The sequence below is a fragment of the Callorhinus ursinus genome, unplaced genomic scaffold (genome assembly GCF_003265705.2).
Source record: "Callorhinus ursinus isolate GAN/ISIS: 27379988/994484 unplaced genomic scaffold, GSC_fseal_2.0 scaffold6, whole genome shotgun sequence".
NCBI classification, from domain to species: domain Eukaryota; kingdom Metazoa; phylum Chordata; class Mammalia; order Carnivora; family Otariidae; genus Callorhinus; species Callorhinus ursinus.
In genome coordinates, this window is record NW_027397068.1 from 60,894,591 (window position 1) to 60,913,751 (window position 19,161).

Consider the following 19,161-nt stretch of genomic DNA (forward strand, 5'->3'; position numbering starts at 1 on the left):
GAGACTCACATGTCCTTTGGATTAAAGACAATCTTCCTCCATAGGATAATTTCCTTTTGACCCAAGGTAAAATATATTTGACTCAGTTAAATGGAATTTTATACTAATGATGCAAAAGCTATAAAAAGTGGGGTTAAATAAGAGGAAACCAAGAGCTTAGTAATAGGGTTGGGTTAATTCCACTGAACAAGAGGTGGCTAAAAGCAGCTACTTGGAGGGGCAGGGGAGCACCTGGATCCTGCTGAATGTCAGTCCAGTGACATTGAACAGTATGTCCTTCTATTACTTCTGGTTCACTTAATGAGCTTGTTCTGTAAGCAGCTTTGTTTTCTCATATGTTTCCTATTTCTGTGGGGCAGTGTCTTGTTCTCTGCTTTTCAGTGACTGCACACCTAAAAGTTGGCAAAAATAAACCTGCAGGCAAGATACACTTTAAATGATTACACAACAAATGCTTTCTCCTCCCCTACAGTAATACACTTGTAAAAGATCAGATTGGGGAAGGAAAAAGCTGTTGAAAAAAAAATTTGCTAAGCAGATGCTTACTCTGACTACTGAGAATATGAAATATGTTTTGACATGAAGATCTAGATTATGAAAGAGTGCTGATTCATATTGTTCTAGAATCACCAAATGCTCATGCTGTAGGGAAGCTTAAAGATCTCCTAGTATGAACCCACATTTCCAGCATGAGCAAAGAAGACAGAATGATAAACAGCTCAAGGTCAGAGCTAGTTAAAAACAGTCAAGACTTCTGGCTCTTGTCCTGGAATTTTTATAGTGTAATGTCATATAGAGGACCAAGAAGAATGTGTTCATCTGCAAATAGCAGAAAACCATCTTAATGGTGGCTTAGCAGATAGAGATTCATCTTTCTCATGCAAGAAGACATCCAGGGAAAGGCAGTGCAAGAGCAGAATGAAACACAGTAATGCTACCAGGTACCTGGGCTATTCTGTTTTCTGCTCCTCCAGCCTTCATGTGTAGGCTTCCTCATCATGTTTCACCCATCCTACATGGCTGCAGTACCTCCAGGCTCAGGTCCATGTACTGGTATAAAGACAGAAGGGAAGGGGTACCTAGTGGCTCAGTTGGTTAAGCGGCTGCCTTCGGCTCAGGTCATGATCCCAGGGTTCTGGGATCAAGCCCTGTGTTGGGCTCCCTGCTCAGTAGAGAGCCTGCTTCTCCCTCTCCCTCTGCCTGCCGCTCTGCCTACGTGTGCTCTCTCTCTGTCTCTGTCAAATAAATAAATAAAAATCTTAAAAAAAAAAAAAGTGGTGGGTGGTGGGAGGGATGGGGTGGCTGGGTGATAGACATTGGGGAGAGTATGTGCTGTGGTGAGCGCTGTGAATTGTATGAGACTGTTGAATCATAGACCTGTACCTCGGAAACAAATAAAAAAATAAAAAAATAAAGACAGTAGGGGAAAAGGCCTAAGAAGCAGGCCTGCCATCTGACCTTTTTCAAATTTTCCCAGAAGCCTCACCTGGCCTTAAATCTCCTTGTCTGGAACTGGGTCATACATCTGCATCTCCAGCCACAAGGGGTTATGGGAAAGTAGGTGCTTTTGGCTATGCACAGTCACCCTAGACAAAGTCAAATATTTTTTAGTAAGGAAGGATGGGAGAATGGATAATGTGGAGGAAACAACTAGAGCCTGAAATACAACGTATGCTGAGGTAGGTAATTAAGGGCCATAGGCTTCAGAGTCAGACACATCTGAGTTCAAATTGCAGTTCTCACAATTTTTGGGTAAGTTACTGTATGTCCTGGGCCTTAGGTTCCTTTGTAAATGGAGATAATTATGGCAAAATGAGATAATAAGGGTGTAGTGAAGCTAAAAGAAGATAATTAAGACATAATAAGATCTTCATAAACTTTCACATTATACCACTGCTTTAGGATCTGGTAACGTTAGTGTTGCTTACCCTCCCTGGGCCAAGCTATATTTTGATTTCTTTAATTTCAGATGGAATGTTCAAGATGCCACAACATAGAGCGTGGTTAAACAGGTTTTATTCATCTTTATTTCCTATTAGAAATAATGCCCAAATAATATTTAAACATTATTCACATGGTTTCTAGCCCTTTGCTCAAACAGGAGAGACTTTAATGGGCCAACCTCCCTGGTCTCAACCTGAAGTAATTCGTTGTATGGAGGAGAGATGGCCAGACCTGAGTCTAGCCCTTGTAGAAAATTTACAGCAAAGAGGTGTTCTGAGCCTTTTGTACCTTTTGTTAGGGCAGAGGCCCAATAGGTGAGGAAATTTATAACTCCCAAACTAAATCTCACAGAATCTTAAAGAAAAAAGAGAGAGAGAGAATACCGCTTCTTTAATAAATTAGGGGAGCTCACTTCAGATTTTAGGATTTCAAACAGGAAACCTGCATATATTACAGATGCTCTCTCAATCCAAATATGTAGATATCTCAGGAAATGGCATAAGGTCTATGGGCAACTTTGCTAAGGACATTAGTATTTCTTATTTTTTTTGGAAGAAAGATGGTTATGCAGTCATTATGAGAGGTTCATTTCCCTTCTGGAAAAATTTCCCACATACCCCATAATAGCTATGTTTAGCATGATATTCAGATGAAAACTGTACCCTGTGTATTTTTATTAACAAAATAATGTATAATTATTGTAGGTAAATTAGAAGACAGATAATAAAAATTAAAAAACATCATTATATATGATTTTACCATCTATAGAAAACCGGTGTTAATATTTTCATGCATATTCTTTACTTTCTATATATGTAAATATAAATACACAGTAAAATTGTATTTTTAAAATGTAAAAATTTACACTTTGCATACTATGTTTAATTTTTTTGTACTTAACAATATGACATAAATATATTTGATGACATTGAACATAATTTTACATCATCTTTGGAAATGGTTGAATGTGTTTTTAGTGTAAATACACAATAATTATTTAACCTATCTCCTGTTATAGAGCATGGGTTTGTTTGTTTCTGTTATGTTTTCCAATTATGTGCTGTGATGAATATCCTTATAACTGGAACTTGCTGGACAATGAAATTAATTTCTGAAAACTAAATTTTTGAGTCAAAAAATATGAATGTAATTTAAAGCATCGATATTATAAATTTTCTACCAAAAAGATGGGAACAGTTTATACTATCATTGGTAGCATATGAGAGTGCTCATTTCCATGAACACTTGCCAACACTGTGTTATCATAAAATATATGCATAGTTTTAGTGTGTTTGGGTGTGTATTTTGGGGTACTTTTTTCTGAACTTGTTGCTATATACAATTTTCCCAGTTTTGATCATCTACATGATACCAGACAGGCAGGAGGAGTGGACGGGTGTGATAGGGGCTGCTTCTGTGAACCTGTTTCCTTCATGTGAAAACTGAAGTGGAAAAATGTGACTTTCCTGCAGGAATAATGATCTCTTTTTTTATTTTTATACCACTTACATTTTTTCTTCTTTTAACTTCTTTCTCCATATTATAAAGGATTTGAGTGAGAGAAACAACAAACTGGGTTATTGCATAAAGCTCTAAAATAGATACAATGAGGCATTTATAGCTGAAACTTAAAGACTCAATGACAGAGACTCAATATAGACAAACATAGACTTTTGAATGCATTGCATAAACACCAAAAATAAAATAGGGAAGGAATTGTTTTGTGCAAGTGTGGTAGAAAAAATAAACTAGGGACAACCTGGGAACAAGGTGACCATGACTGGAGAGCGAAGCACTGTTGTTAAAAAAAAAAAATCACGAGCTTGGGTTTTATAAATAGGAACATGGAAATAAAGGAATCTAAAGCTCTTGGGTCAGTGCTAAAGCTTATGTCCAATTTTAGATTCTACAACTTGAGAGAGACATGGATGGAAAGTAAAAATAGATACCACTCCCTGAACTTTTTGTATGTTCTGGAAACTTTGTATTCATTAACACATGATTTTATAATCGTGACAAGTCTTTGAGATGCATATTATGATTCCTCTTTTATACAAGAAGAAACCAAATCTTAAAGAAAACACTTTAAGGCTATCTTCTTATTGAGGATCCAGGATTCAAACCAGGTTGATCTGCCTCCAAGACTCATCATCTTAATCACTCAGCTATAATGTATACCTGAAAACATGATGTAGCAAAAGGGCAAGATTTCTTGGCCTTAATCCTATTGCATAGAGATAACAGTCACTTTTTGGTAAATTTCCTTCTTCTACTTGGGTGCTGGAACTATACCTGCCCAAACTGGGATTGTTAGAGGGAGGGCTGGGAAATTGCTGGTAAAAATGATTCCCTGTTCCTTTGAATGCTCTGTGTGAGGAAGTTCCAGCACTGACCTTGCATAAATTTCCTTAATGCCCCTAAGGCAGGTGATGATTCACTTCTGATTGACCAGCCCCATAATACTGACTGCAGGTATGTGGATGGAGGCAGGGGAACCATAACATTTTTAAGGTATGAAGTGGGAGAACCAAACAAATTAAAAGGTTGCCAAGAAAGGTTGAAGTAGCAGGGATTATTTTTCTAGGAGAAGAGAAAACTGAATTGGTGTTTCCAGAAAGACTTAAAAAAAAAAGTTCAAACCAGCTGAAATCTTTCTTCACTAAAAATGAAGAGGGAATGAATTTAGATTTCATTGTAAGAAATTTACATCAAAAAGAAGGATTTCCTGATAGTGATAGTTGTTGAATATTGCAGTGGGTTTCCAGAAGGTGCTGTGAAAACAACTTTTTTCATCATAATTCTTTTAAAAATGGGTTATTATCTTATTTGTCCAGAAGGCAAAGTAATCAGTTTTCAAGCTCTCAGACAGAGACTGGCTCACAACCCAAGGGATTTCATTATCCCGGGAGCCTGAGACTACTATGTAATACCAAGGAAGGTATGTAAGGTATGTAAGTGTGAAATAAAGCGGAGATTAAGGAAGTCTAGACCATAATACTGGTGGATCTTAAAAGCAAAAGCATTCCTTCATTAAGGAGAGTGAAGAAATATCTATATATTTTCCCTGTGTGAATGTTTTCCTCATATAACTGATACATAAATATATAGGGATGAATTATGTTGAATGTATTTGTTTGACCAGGATAATCTATGAAGATGTAATAAAAGGGCCTGAGCTTGGTTCAGCATGATGGCTGAAATGTCATTGCCACCAAATGGAGCTCAGATTGTTTCTTAAATATAACCCCAATATTTTAAGAGTAGAAGAAAAAATGATCAATGTAAGGACTAGTCTTCACTGCCTACTTTTTGCCATGGTGGCAGTTCACACAGGTGATTATGAAATCCGAGACAGTTTTATTCCATAGCTTTCTTGCTCACTGAAACTTAGCTACCAAACCACTACAAATCAATCTTTTATGAACGAATGTCTGTTGATCTGGTTGGATAATAATCATATATAACTTCCTTAAAATCATATTTAGCTTAAAAAATTCAGAGTTATAGCCATTATTTTTCTTTCTTGAGATAGTTCTATTTTTTAACCAGTTTTCAGTACCTTTTTAAACTTTGTTCTGTGTAGACAATAATATCTAGTTCTATTATGTTTAAGTTTTTTTTTTTTTAATTAATTTTCAAGAGATGCCTGGGTGGCTCAGTTGATTAAGCGTCTACCTTCCGCTCAGGTCATAATCCCAGGGTCCTGGGATCGAGTCCCGTATCAGGCTCCCTGCTCAGTGTGGAGCCTGCCTCTCCCTCTGCCTGCCACTCCTCCTGCTTGTGTTCTTTCTCTCTCTGAAAAATAAATAAATAGAATCTTTAAAAAAAATTGATTTTCAAACAATGGGAATTTCTTTGTAAACCCCATGTTCTCTCTCATAAATTTCCCCATAAGTTTTGTTTGGAAGCTTAGTTTTATAGAAAATCTTGATTTACTCTGTAATTTAAAAATAGAAATTAAGATTTTTCAACATATTTTATTATTATGTTTTAGGGGCTTTGTCAGATGCCACTCTTCCCTTTCTCACCCTTTAGGTTTTAGGCAACATTATAACAGTGATAAAGTCTGTTATAAAATCTGTTACAACACAGCAACATATAGCACATTTCCATGTTGCAACCTTGTAGTGGTATGCCAGATGCTTCACTAGGGATCCGTTATATAGAGTGTCCTTCTATAAACCGTGAACCTTCTGCTCCAGTGGGACTTCTTCCTGCCTCTAAAAATCTTTTTTTGTGGATTGTCATTTGCTCCCCTTCACTCTGAATGCCAGTCTCTTGCTTACATTCTTCAAAGTCCAGTTGCATTCCTGTGTTTCAAAGAGGCATTCTATGATCATTTCTGCTTTCTTAGTCTGTAGTTTAGTATTACAGTGTTTCCATTTCCCATGTAGCATTTATAACTGATTATTGTTGCTGTAGGTTGTGTGCTTGTGTCATGCTCTTACTACTATATATAAGTCCATGTGGGAGGCAGTTTGAAATGCTGATAAGCAAGAACTTCTGAGCTACATGTTAAATCCTAGGTCCTCCTCTCTATGACCTTGGGCAAGTTACTTAACCTGTTAGAGCCTCTATGTCCTCATCTGTATAAGAGGAGTTATAACCTTTATGATGGAGTTGTGTTGAATTAATGAAATGCTAAGATGCATAGCACAGTGCCAGACACAAAGTAAATATTCATCAAATTGAAGGCAGAGCCCATGTCCAGGATTTCTTGGCAGCTCTCTAAGTGCAGAGCCAGGATTTTTTTTCAAGTTGAGAGCTCAATAAACTATTTGCTAATTGAATGAAAATATGCAGCTCTCTATCAAGTCTGAGTGTTTACAATTACATGGCCCTTTTATTTTTTGAGAGTTTTGTTAAAAGTCAGTTCTTTATATATTCACAGCTTCCTTCAGGGTTGCACACAGAAATATCTAAATAAATGCTTCAGTGTTAGGAAAGGCAAGAGGAGGCCTGCACAGCTGAATGGAAGGGGGAAGGGAAGCAGAAGGTGGGCTCAGTGCTGAATATTTTAGTTTCAGTCTGGCATTGTTTGCTCATCACCTGGTAGAGAGGCAAAGAGTACCTGTCCCCTAATTTTCTTTCTATTTGTAGAAAATCTGTTTATATTTTAAGACCCAGAATAAAGGTACCCACCCAGCTATATTTAGGTACAATTGACAAATAAAATTGTATATATTTAAGGTGTACTATGTAATGGTTTGATAGACATATACATTGTGAAAGGATTACCACTATCAAGTTAATTCACACTGCCATTACCTCACATAGTTACGTGTGTGTGCATGGTAACAATGTTTAATATCTATTCTCAGCAAATTTCAAGTATATAATATATATATTAACTATGTATTATTATATGTAATAATATATATCATTATATAGTCAACATGCTGTACATTAGATCCCCAGGGCTTATTCATCTTGTAACTAAAAGTTTGTACCCTTTGACCAGTATCTTCTCATTTTTTCTACTCCTCACCCCTGGTAACCACCATTCTACTCTCTGGCTCTCTGAGTTTGACTCTTTTAGATGCCTGCGGTATTTGTCTTTCTATGTCTGGCTTATTTCACTTAGTATAATGTCCTCCAGGTTCATCTACATTGTTGCAAATGGCAGGATTTCCTTCTTTTTTTATGGCTAATATTCTGTCATAAATATAGACCACATTTTTTTTAATCCATTCATCCATTGATGGACACTTACATTGTTTTCATATCTTGACTATCGTGAATAATGCTGCCATGAACATGAGAGTGCAGATAATCTCCTTGAAATACTGATTTTGCTTCCTTTAAATATATATGTATTGTGGTTCATATAAATTTTGGATCAGATGGTGGATCATATGGTGGTTCTATATAAATTTTTTTTTTAAAGAACCTCATACTGTTTTCCATAATGGTTGTACCAAATTGTATTCCCACCAACACTGTCCAGGGGTTCCCTTTTCTCTATATCCTTTCCAACAGGTGACACATTTTTGGGCAGCTTTTCCTGAATCCTAACCCACAGCACCTTTATTAGAGACTTAAACTTGTGTGTGTCATGTCTTTAGTTCTGTTGCTACTAAATGAAAGTAACATGATTTTAAACTTCCTGGCGGCAATTTTCTTCCCATTTTTTTATGGTCTTTGTTTCTAGCACTATTATCAATATGATGACTACAATAGGGCTGTTCTAAGAATCAGATAATGTTTGTGAATGTAATTTTTAGAGTATAAAGATTTATAAAAGTACAAGTTATTGTTGTTGTTGTTCCTATATTAGAACTGCTCTCATGGAAATTTATGTGCTAATTTGGAGTCTTTTAGGCATCATGAGAAAAATGGGCAGTTGAAACATGGCCCAATGCATGATATTCGGCTATCAATTTCTATAATGAGGAGCTGCTATCCAAATAAGAAAATATGAATACAGAAAGTGGGACAAATATTTCATGAAACCTATGCAGACATTTTTTATTATAAAAACATACACATTTAATTGATTTAACTATTAAGAAAAATGAGCAGTAACCTAGGACTCAAGTCATTTAAAACTGCTCTAGTTCTAACACAAACAAGCTTCGTGCCCATTGGTGAGCCATTGCCCCTGTGTGGTTCGGTTTCCTCGTCTGTAACCTGAAATGTTTGGACAGATTATATGTAAGGCCTTTACTAGATTTACAAAAACAAAGATTTTCTTATTTGAACGCATAGAACATTCTTGCTCAGTCTGTATGTATTTTGATAAGGGAATAAAATACTTTTCTGTGATTGAAATCTAAGGATGGAACTTTAGCAATAAAGTTACTGCCCTTGTAACACCATCTTCTGACAGACTGATAGAGCCTTTGCTGAGAGAGTTGGCTAGTGATGTCTGTGTCCCTTGTAGATTCTTGAACATGCATTTACTATGGGAAAGTGGCATCTGATGTCCTTCTCAAACACTCTTCTGCAGACAGATGAGCATCCACTGCCAGCCAGAGTTTTCTCCCTTATAATCAGTCAGTGCCTCTTTCTTGTCTGAGCCATGATGTGTTTCCAAAGTCTGTGGAGCTGAGGATTTTGTGACAAATTAATGCTCCCATTTGGGCTTCACTGGACTGCATTAGGCCACTGAAGGTGGTTAAATTTAAAGGCAAATACATTAATTGATATTTTAATCTTATGAAAAAGGAAATGAGAAAGATTTCCTTTCAACAATATAGGAAAATCTTATGAGGTTCATTACAGTGCCCACAAAAGTTTTATAGATGTTAAGATTTAAGTCCTAAGTCCTTTTTTGGGGGGATATCATTCATTTACAATTATTTTGACTTAACTATTACTGTACATATTGTATACTATATATATTGTATACTGATACCTAAAAAATTTTGAAAACTACTGCCACATTGTCTACCAAAAGTTTGAATTGCTTTCATGAAAAGTAAATGTATTTGTGTCCTGCCAGCATTAAATATTATTAATCTTTATAATTCTGGCAATCTGATAGGTGAAAAAAAAACTATCTGGTTTTAATGGCACTCTTTTGATAGTTAATGATATTCAGTAATTTTTTTCATATGTTTATCACCCACTTTTACTTATTTTGTTTAAATTGCTTATTTATAACTTTTGCTCCTTTCTCTATTGTGCTGTTAAAACAAATGCACTTTTACTATGCATTTAGTGTCTAGAACTATTCTAAAGATTAGTTAGGATACATCATTGAATAAGACATAAAAAAGATGTTCTCATGGAGCTTATATTCAAGGGGGGAAAAGAAAAATTAACAAGAAAAATGTCAGACATATGTTCTAAGATAAAATAAAGAGACATGATCAGAATTTGCTGGGGGATTACTTGAAGCTAACTGATAAAGAAGGGTTTTCCAGAAGGGGTAGTTTTTATATTGAGACAAGATTGACAAGAACATCTGTAGAAGATCATCTTTTCAGGTGATACAAACAGCTAACATAGAGGCATGAATGAGTTTAGGGTATTCCAAGAATAGAAAGACATCTATGGGTCTAGAGAAGGTGGGGGAGAGGAAGTGGGCAGAGATGGGGTTGGGCAAGTTGGAAGGCTCAGTCCATGTAAAGGCTGGTAGTTCAGGGAAAGGAGTTTTGGTATCATTCCAAGTGTTAGGAAGTGATTGAAGCTTTTTGAAGAGGTGTGATATAACCTGATTTCCATCTTGACTGATCACTCTGTTATGTGTGGAATGAATCATTAGGAACAAGAGTAGAAGCAGGGAGAACAATCAGGGGGTAGGGCAGTTGTCTAGGCAAGAACCTATCAGTTACTTAGAATAGAGGATAGAGGACCTATCAGTTACTTAGAATAGAGGATGCCGTCAGTGGCCTGCCCAGATTCGCTATCTGTCTTGTGCACCATTCTCCCAGCTACTGTGAAAGTAGGCTTTTGTAAATCTCAGCTGACCCCTTCCTGGGAGGCTATACCTCCCCTGACTTATTGAGGACCTTAGCCAATGACTGATTGACAGGAGGGTTCTGTTTCCTAAAGGTGGGGCTAACACTGTGCTACAGTTTGTGCTGTAGCACTTCCTTATGGAATTAACTAAAGCTAATCACTAGCTGAATGACATTTCTGCTTAGCATCTGCCACCTGTCCTTCACAGATTCTTCTGCTCCTCTTCTCAATAAATAACTTGAACAAGAATCTTCATCTCAGCTATGTTTTTAGGAAACTTGACCCAAGACACTTGGTTTAGGATGGCGGAGGTTGAAATGGAGGAGACTGGCTTAGAAATGTTTGAGAGAGAGAGTCTGTGGAATGGACCTGGAACATGAGAGAAAGATAGAAATCGAGAGTTCCTAAACTTTGTTATTGAGCAATGGGGTGGGTAATGGCATTATTTACTAACCGCAGATGTCTGGAAAGAGCAGGTTTGCAAGGTGGAGAGGGAAAAAATTCCGTTTCAGATATGTTAAGTTTGAAATGTCTATAATAGGATATATCAAGGATGCAATTGGATATTCTAATCTTTTGCTCTAAAGGGCAATCTAGTCTGAAGACCTATATTTGGGATTCAACTATAATATTCAAATGGTGTTCGAAGGAATGTGACTGAATGAGTGTATTAGGGTGAGAGTAGAGATGAAGAAGAGATCAGGTTGTGGCATGAAAATATTCGAGGTTGAGCAGAGGAAAATCTAACACATACATTGAGGAGTAGTCAGTGAGTGGTGACTAAACCATGAGAAGGTGTATCACAGAGACTGAGAGGATAAAGTGTTTCAAGGAGGCTGTGGTCAGCTGTTGAGTGCAGCTGAGTGGTTAATGAAGATGAAGACAGAGAACAGATCGTGAAATAGGCAACAGGGAAATTTTTGGTGACCTTGACAAGAGAAGAGTTTGACAGAAGAAGATTCTGAGGTAATGGGAAGAGAATGGGAGATGATGAAGCAAACACATTGACCTAGGCATTTATCATTGCTATGAATAGGACTAGAGAATGAGGTAGTAACTTAAGTGGGGAAAAAAGTGCAAATGCTTTTATTTTTTATTTTTGATTAACACCATTGGAAGGAAATAACTGATTTTTACAAAAGAGAGGGGATAATTGCAGGAGAAAGTTCTTGAATAGACAAAAACCAGTGAGACCTAGTGTTTATGAGTAGGAGTTGGCTCTATCCTCAGGCAAAAACACTTCAAATTTACAATAGGAGGAATGCCAGAGAAATAAGTGCCAACAAAGAAAGCTTTGTAGATGTGGTGTATGGCTAAGTTAGTTTTTTCTGATTATTTCTGTGTCTTTGTTGAAATATGAAATGAGGATCCCAGCTGAGATGAGGGTCAGAGGTGGGGTCAGTAAGTTTGGAGATTTAAGGAGGGAAGAGTAAGGATGAAATAATCATGTTAGAGACTAGGAGATTTTATTAATGGAGGAGATGTAGTATAATTTCCTTGCACTATCGAATGCCTCTTTTGGCATGAATGCTCATGAATTTTTAATTAGCCAGTCATCAGGATTTTTAGTATTTTCTAGACATACTTAGGTCCTCAGATGTAGAGGTGGAATAGGTAAATGGTTGGGTTTAACTAGCACTGGGGTTTTGTCAGGAAGACACAAGGCAGTTAAAGAATTTGTAAGGGAGTGATTATGAGGATAGGGTATGAGATATGAGCTGGGCTAAGAGGCAAATGAGAGGAAGGATGGAAAGAAAGATGGGGAGGTGAATTGGTTTGAGGTAGTGATAAAGTTGAAGAAATCTAGGAGTGGGGGTAGTAGAATAGATGAGCTTGGAAGAGAAGAGGGGGTAAAGAGAGTGGGATGTTTGACATCCACATTCAGAGATATTAGAAACCTTTGTGACAACGAGGTCAAAAGTGTGGCTGTGGGATTAGGTGCATTATAGGAAATATTATTGGTTGGAGGGGGTTGAGAAACTTGGAGGACATGGTATTGGATCATTACACAGGTGTCAAAATCCCCAAACTTGGGGAAAAGAGGAGAGGTATAGAGGACATTAAGATGGGGGCTAAAGTCATCAGTGAAATAGAGAAATAGGAAGCTGGCACAATGTGATATTTGCTTTATTTCATTGATTTTTTATGTGTTCTTGGTTTTTTAAAGTATATTTTATTGTAAGAATGATATTAAAATAAAAATCAGAACGTAAGGCCCAAACTCCCATAAGCCTGTTGCTTCATCAGAGGATGGTGGATTTTGACTAAACCACATATCTGCTTCTTGTCTGTTTATTCTGGCCGGGCCAGGTGTCCCGTTTGTTTAGCTTACTCTTCCTGAAGTGTCGCAGGGTTTGCCACCGTGAGTGTCTGCCTCTTGACTGGCAGCCAGCAGAAGTGAGCCCTCAAATGAAGAGGCCTTCTCATGGTGCTGATTGACTGCCTACCCAATGTGCCAATCTCTCCCACATTGCTAAAAACCTGTGACAACCATTACCAATCACTGTTGTAAAATAGGGCAGTAGTCCTTCATTTCTCAAAACTTGTTTCACTGTGGATGCCCTGGTTAGATAGTTTCTCATTATCTTCTCAGTCTTGGTGGCTTGATTGCATTTGATCTCTCTCTTGAATCCATCCAGATCTTCCTTCAGTTCCAGTTATATTTACAAATTATTTGGCAAGCCTATCCTCTCCATTCCTTGTGACTAACGAGTCTTTATTCCAGCTTGTAAGTGCTGTGCTGCCAGGTTGTCTTGAACATCTGCTGATTGTTTCTGGACAGGGAATTATGGGGAGAGCGGAATGGATGCTTTCAAAGAGCTGGCTGCCCAGGAAGGCCTCTGCATCGCCCATTCAGACAAAATCTACAGCAATGCTGGGGAAAAGAGCTTTGACCGACTCCTGCGCAAGCTCCGGGAGAGGCTTCCCAAAGCCAGAGTGGTGGTCTGCTTCTGCGAAGGCATGACGGTCCGAGGCCTCCTGAGTGCCATGAGGCGCCTGGGCGTCGTGGGAGAGTTCTCGCTCATTGGAAGGTAAATCTCAATTTCTCTCTCTCTCTCTCTCTCTCTCTCTCTCTCACACACACACACACACACACTTTGGTCCACATATGCTTGGTCTCACAAATATGGATTTCCTGACTCCAAAGAGGGTAAGATGTGCTCTGCTGGGCTGAACCTTAACTCTGGATCATGGAGAGTGGGGCTATCATCATTTTCCTGCTAGACAAGAGTAGGGTAGTCAATGACAAGATGATGAGACTGCTTCAGAAAAAGGTTGCCAGAATGTTTTGTTCTGAAGAATTATTCTTTTTATGTGCTTCGGACCCCTTCCAATCCTCTGGCCCTCAAATCACACACATGCTTATGTCTTCACACTTCCTAAACATAAGAATCTTAATGGAGCATTGGTGGATGGAGGGTAGCAGTGAAGATGGAAATATATAGTAAGATACAAAATTTAAAGGGCTGGCTAAATGCAAGTGAAAATATGCAGCTGAGCTGTGGATCTTAATAATGTGCTCTTTTACACGCATGGGATGGCTGAGTGATGCTTTCAGCATGTGACTCCTGAAATAGCAGGTGGTGGCTTCCAAGACCTCTGCTCTTCTTTCTAGATCATATGTACTTGTGTGGGAATAGGTTTTCAGTATCATTGTATCTTTCATAGGGTTTTTGACGTAACAGGTATCTTGTTTAATTTGCCTACTTATAATATTTGCACAAAGGAACTGCTAAATTTTTCCAAGGAACCTACTGAGTTTACCTAAATGAAAGTCTCCACTGATCCCTGACTTTGTCATACTCATCTTCCAGATTGCTTTTTCTCTTTCCATCGCCTCTATTGGCTAGAATAAAATCTATACCTCACCTGTTGAAATACCTCAAACCCTGGCTCTCTTCTCTAGGAAGCTAAGTAGTAATGGTATGGACATCCTCTCCAGACTTTTCCCTCTGTCCTTGAACTTGTGGTAATGACTGCAATAGTAATAACACTAATCTCATCATCATCTGGAACTGGAGGTACAGGACACTTCAAAGACTTTAGAGAAGAAGGTAGGATATAAATACAACTAAAAAAATAAAGAAACAAAGAAGTACTCTCTCATGAGGAGATATGGAATCAAGATCAAAATATAATTCAAGATTAAGAAAATTACTGAATTTAAGTATAATTGGCACACTGTCACAAAATGTCATTTTGGCTTCTTCGATATGATGCAGTTGTGTGAGGCCACTTAAGAAAGCAAGTCTTGAAAAAGTCGTAAAAAGGAATATTATTTCCTTTATGAGTGAAAGGGAGGTAAGCAGCATTGTTGAAGTGTTATGTAGCATAAGGTCGGTAATATATGTACCAGGACAGGTGGCCTACAGATATTCAGCCCTTTTTATTAATTTTGTAAAATGACTGCTTTTATGAAGGGTAATTATTTACCATTTTCATGGTATAACAATTGTCTGTGTTTTCAGAATTCATTCTCTTTAATATCCATAAAGACACTATCTACCTGGATTCTGGAGAGCTTAAAGAGATGTGGCAAATATGTGAGTTTTGGGATATACAGACTGCCTAATTGTGAAATATAATTATACAAATGTTGCAGTGAGTATTTGGAGTGTAAAGGATTCATTCCATCATGATTATTTAAAAATTGAACGAAGGTGGCGATGTAAACTTCCTTCTCTGGCTCTTGTCTACCTGCAATACAGCTGAGCTCATACAAGTATTTCTGAGTCTCACATATGCTTGCTCATGAAGAGGTCAGCTACATGTGATATCTACTTCTTTTATTCCTCCTGTCTCTGCCCTACCTCTGCTGGGTCCTGCTGACACATTCTAGGGAACTGTCATAACAGTGAACACCTGAACTTCTGAGGATGCTGTTCCCCGTGCCAGTGGTTATTGCCAGTGACTCATGGAGCCCTTGAGATGCCAAAGCTATGCCCCTCTTGCTGCTTCTCTGCCTTTCTGGGCTATATTCTTCGAGGGTCTGTTAGAGTGGTATTGGCTGTTGTTCTCATATCTTAGAGGATTTGGGGGAAAATGGCCTTTTCTTATTCTTGGTTCACAGTTATCTCCCTTCCCTGGGAGAGAGATCAGTTCAGATATGAGTCCATAGGGAGCTAAACAGGGAACCAAGCCAAGTAGTAACACTACACCGTACCTAGAATTAGCTTTCCCTTCAGATGTTTGATTTTCCCACTTTCTGAGGGATAAATTCTATCCCAAACTCTCCTCTGTCCCTCATGGCAATGAACATTTGGTGGGCTTGATTCTCTCATTTCTGCAGGCATGTCCAGAAGGGTTTTAGTTTAACATCAAGTTGCAGCTTCTAGCTACATATGCAGTGTCATCAAATATATCTCCCTTCTACTTGAAGGGGTTTCATGATAAACTCTTTTGAGGTCAGGAGCCATTGTTTGGTTTCTTTCACAGCACATGGTATGATTCTGGCTGCTGCCCGATTTACAAGAGGGCATTGTGTAGATGGTGATGGACCTCTTTTCACAGAGGTGAAGATAAGTAAGTCGTGGTTTAGATTGCAGCAAAAGACACTTAATTAAAAAAATTAGAACTTCCCGAATGAAGATTTATATTCCCTTGCCTCCATGACTCCTCTTTTCTCACACTTCACATGAACATAAAAGGAAATGTTGTTGGTGCCACCATCCAAACATATCCAGACTTTGACAACTTATTGCCATTCTTGTCACTGCCATCCTGGTCCAAAGCACCATCGTCGCTCACCTGGGTTATTGTGATATCCTCCTAATTGACCTTTGCCACATCCCCCCCATTTTTCTCATAAGTCTTACCATGGCCTTAAAATCCTGCTTCTGTTGTTGGGGATAAGTTTTTCATAATGGCATAATAAACTATAATAACAGAAGAATTTTTAAATAGGAAGTTCTAAAAGATAATAAAAACATTCTATATTTAATGAATGTAGGCTAATGGAAAAACCAAACAAAAAGCTATATGGGCTGAGAGTTCTAGCTCTGGCACAGAGTAATCATGTGATCTTGTTTAAGTCACTTTTTGTCTCTGAGTCTATTTTTTTCTACAAAAATTAACAACCTATGACATATTAAGACCATATGACAGAACTATGATCAACAGGAACATATTTATAGATTCATTTTTTTCTAAAGTTATTCATGAATTTATATTAATCCATTTACATTTTCTTACCCACCACTTTATTAAAACCAGGAGAATATGTTGAATACTGCTTGTCAATATTAGTGTCTTAATGTGGCCATGGAATGTAGCCAGCAGACCCACAGGAAAATCAAACCTTCTACTTTGGGCAAATTGGCAGAACATTGTCACCAAGTAAGTTAACCAACCACAAATTAGTCATTATGCAAAAAGAAAGTTCCATCTTAGTTCTATGAAATTGCTTCTTTTGACATGATTCTCAGAATTGTGCTTACCATATCTATAATTATAATTTTAATGATGATTGTGATGATGATGAGCACATTTGTTTGGACCTTACTATATGCCAGGCACTGTTCTAAGCACTTTGTATACATTAACTTATCATAACAGTATTATGAGAAAGGTGCTAATATTATTCCCACTTTGATGTATAGAGAAGTAAAGAAGTTGTCAAAAGTGCTGCCATTGCTGCCATGTTGTATTTTTCCCAGAGATGGGATTTGAACCTAGGCACTTTGGCTTCAGATTTCATGCTCTTAATCACTAAGTTATACTCTGTCAAGCTGTGATTGTTTTACTTAAGACATATTAGCATTCTCCTTAGTTTCCTTTCAGTTTGCTCTCTCCTCTAGAGATCTATCTTGTTTAGATTCACCTTCTTTGGGAAAGTCAACTGAAGTATCTCTGTAAGAAAGTTTTATATTTCTAATTATTTTATATTTCTAATTATTCTCTATTTCTTTGAATCCATTTTCTCTCCTAGTATTAAAGTTTTAAATGATAATTCAATAAAGGGGCTATTCTTTTCAAGCTGATTATTTTTTATCATAACATGGGACTCCACAGTCTTATTCTCTATGTAGTCTGTATCTATGGAACTATACTTATATAGAAGCCAATTTGGGATAAGTGTGTGATATTTCTCTGAAATCTTAAGTTTTATTTATTAAAATTATAATCGTTAACTGATCAATTTGTTCTAATTTTTGTGTTGTTCCTTTATTTGAAGAAAGTGAAAGTGAGCATAGTTTATGTGTATGAGCACATAATAAGAGCTACCATTTATTGAGTGTTTGGCTATTAATATTTGATATCTCCAGTCTTAACAGCAGCCTTGAAAGGTTGATTCGGAAGGTAGAGAAGTTAAACAACCATTCCAAATTCCTAAATTTAATAAGTGGTAGAGATAAGATTCGAGCTTACTACTATACCATAAGATCATACAGATACCTAAATATCAAATTGTAACCTCCTCAAAGTTGAACAGGTTTTATGTGCTTGTTGATTTTCCCATCATGCCTAACAGTATTTGGGTGTGGTAAATATTCAATACTTTTGTCAGAAAGCCTGAGGTGTCATAGAGCAGCTGGTTTCATTTTGTGGTCCTTGATTTTCCTTTCACATTCCAGGATCAGTAGGTTTTACCTAGCATGGTAAAATTTGGTGTTCATCAGTCAACCTCTACCTCTAGGATTCATCTGTAAAATTAGAACTCATTTTGTTTGCCTCTCAGGTTGTTGTATTTTTCTAATTATAAAATGCCTACTTGCCTATTAAACTGTAGCTAAGTGTCAGTGGTAGATCTCCTGTGGGGACCTAACAGCACACTGTTCTCAGAGGGTGAATGAGAGCTTTCTGGCTTTAGTCCTATACCAGGTGTTGACATTATGCACCCTGTTTTCCTCATCTTGGGAAGCCCTTAACAGCAGGCTTATATTCTGTCTTGTTAGAAGCCTTTGGTTAAATATCTTGGGTATGCCATATTTGACTGTGTATTTCCTAGCCCCCTTTATTTGGATTATGAACTCATCTTCTGAATTTCTCCACTATACAAAAGAATCATCCAATAAAGACCATGAAGTCAATAACCTTTCATTTTGCCCCCTCCCCCTACTATATCCTGGCCGATCAAACTATAAGTGTAGGGTCCTTACATTTCAAATGCCTATCCCTTATTGCTGTGTGCTGTTTAATCTATCATCTCTCCCAACTCTTATCTTCTAATCCACTAGACCCACTTTCCATTATATGTCACTGCAGAGAAATTCCTTCTAAAACTTGACCCATGAAAACACTGACACCATGGTTTTTGAGTTGAAAGCACAACAAACATTAAGCACATATTTTAAAAAATGGCTGAAAAGGAGCAATTGCTTTATCTGCAAAGAGGCTACAGTTTCATTTTAAAACAAAGGAAATACCCGTTTTTTGTTTCTTGTTTTTTACAAGGCAATGTTTTTGTCTTTCTTCCAAGAACACATATTTGGAAAACCTGCCTTTATACCCTTGAACAAGATGATATACTATGGTATTATATTTCACACACTTTTTTTTAATGAAAAATGAATTATTTTAGATCCCATCTTTACATTAATGGAAAAAAATGGGGAAAATATCTAAAGTTTTCGGCCTTCAAACAAAATTGTAAATGTTATATTATGAAGTAAATGTGGACTTTCAGTGAAGCGTGACCTCCACCAAAATGGATTAAAATCAAGAGGCTGGCAAAGCTGATGAGCATTTTCTGATGCGTGATGGTCCGACTTAACAGATACATAATCTGGCCTTCTCTAGGTTCCCAAGGGCAGAAAGTGATTGCTAACCTACTGACAGGCAATCCCTTCTCCACAGGCAGATTAATGAGAG

At 37.4% G+C, this 19,161-nt stretch overlaps 1 protein-coding gene across 3 annotated transcripts in view; it reads left to right on the forward strand.

Annotated features, from left to right (window-relative positions):
* Positions 1-19,161, forward strand: part of GRM1 (glutamate metabotropic receptor 1) — a 443,798-nt gene that overhangs the window by 100,004 nt on the left and 324,633 nt on the right. For all 3 annotated transcript variants that reach the window (XM_073894059.1, XM_025861421.2, XM_025861401.2), the window contains one exon: positions 13,133-13,382. In XM_073894059.1, coding sequence (XP_073750160.1) covers positions 13,133-13,382 — 250 coding nt within the window. The remainder of the gene's footprint in view (positions 1-13,132; positions 13,383-19,161) is intronic.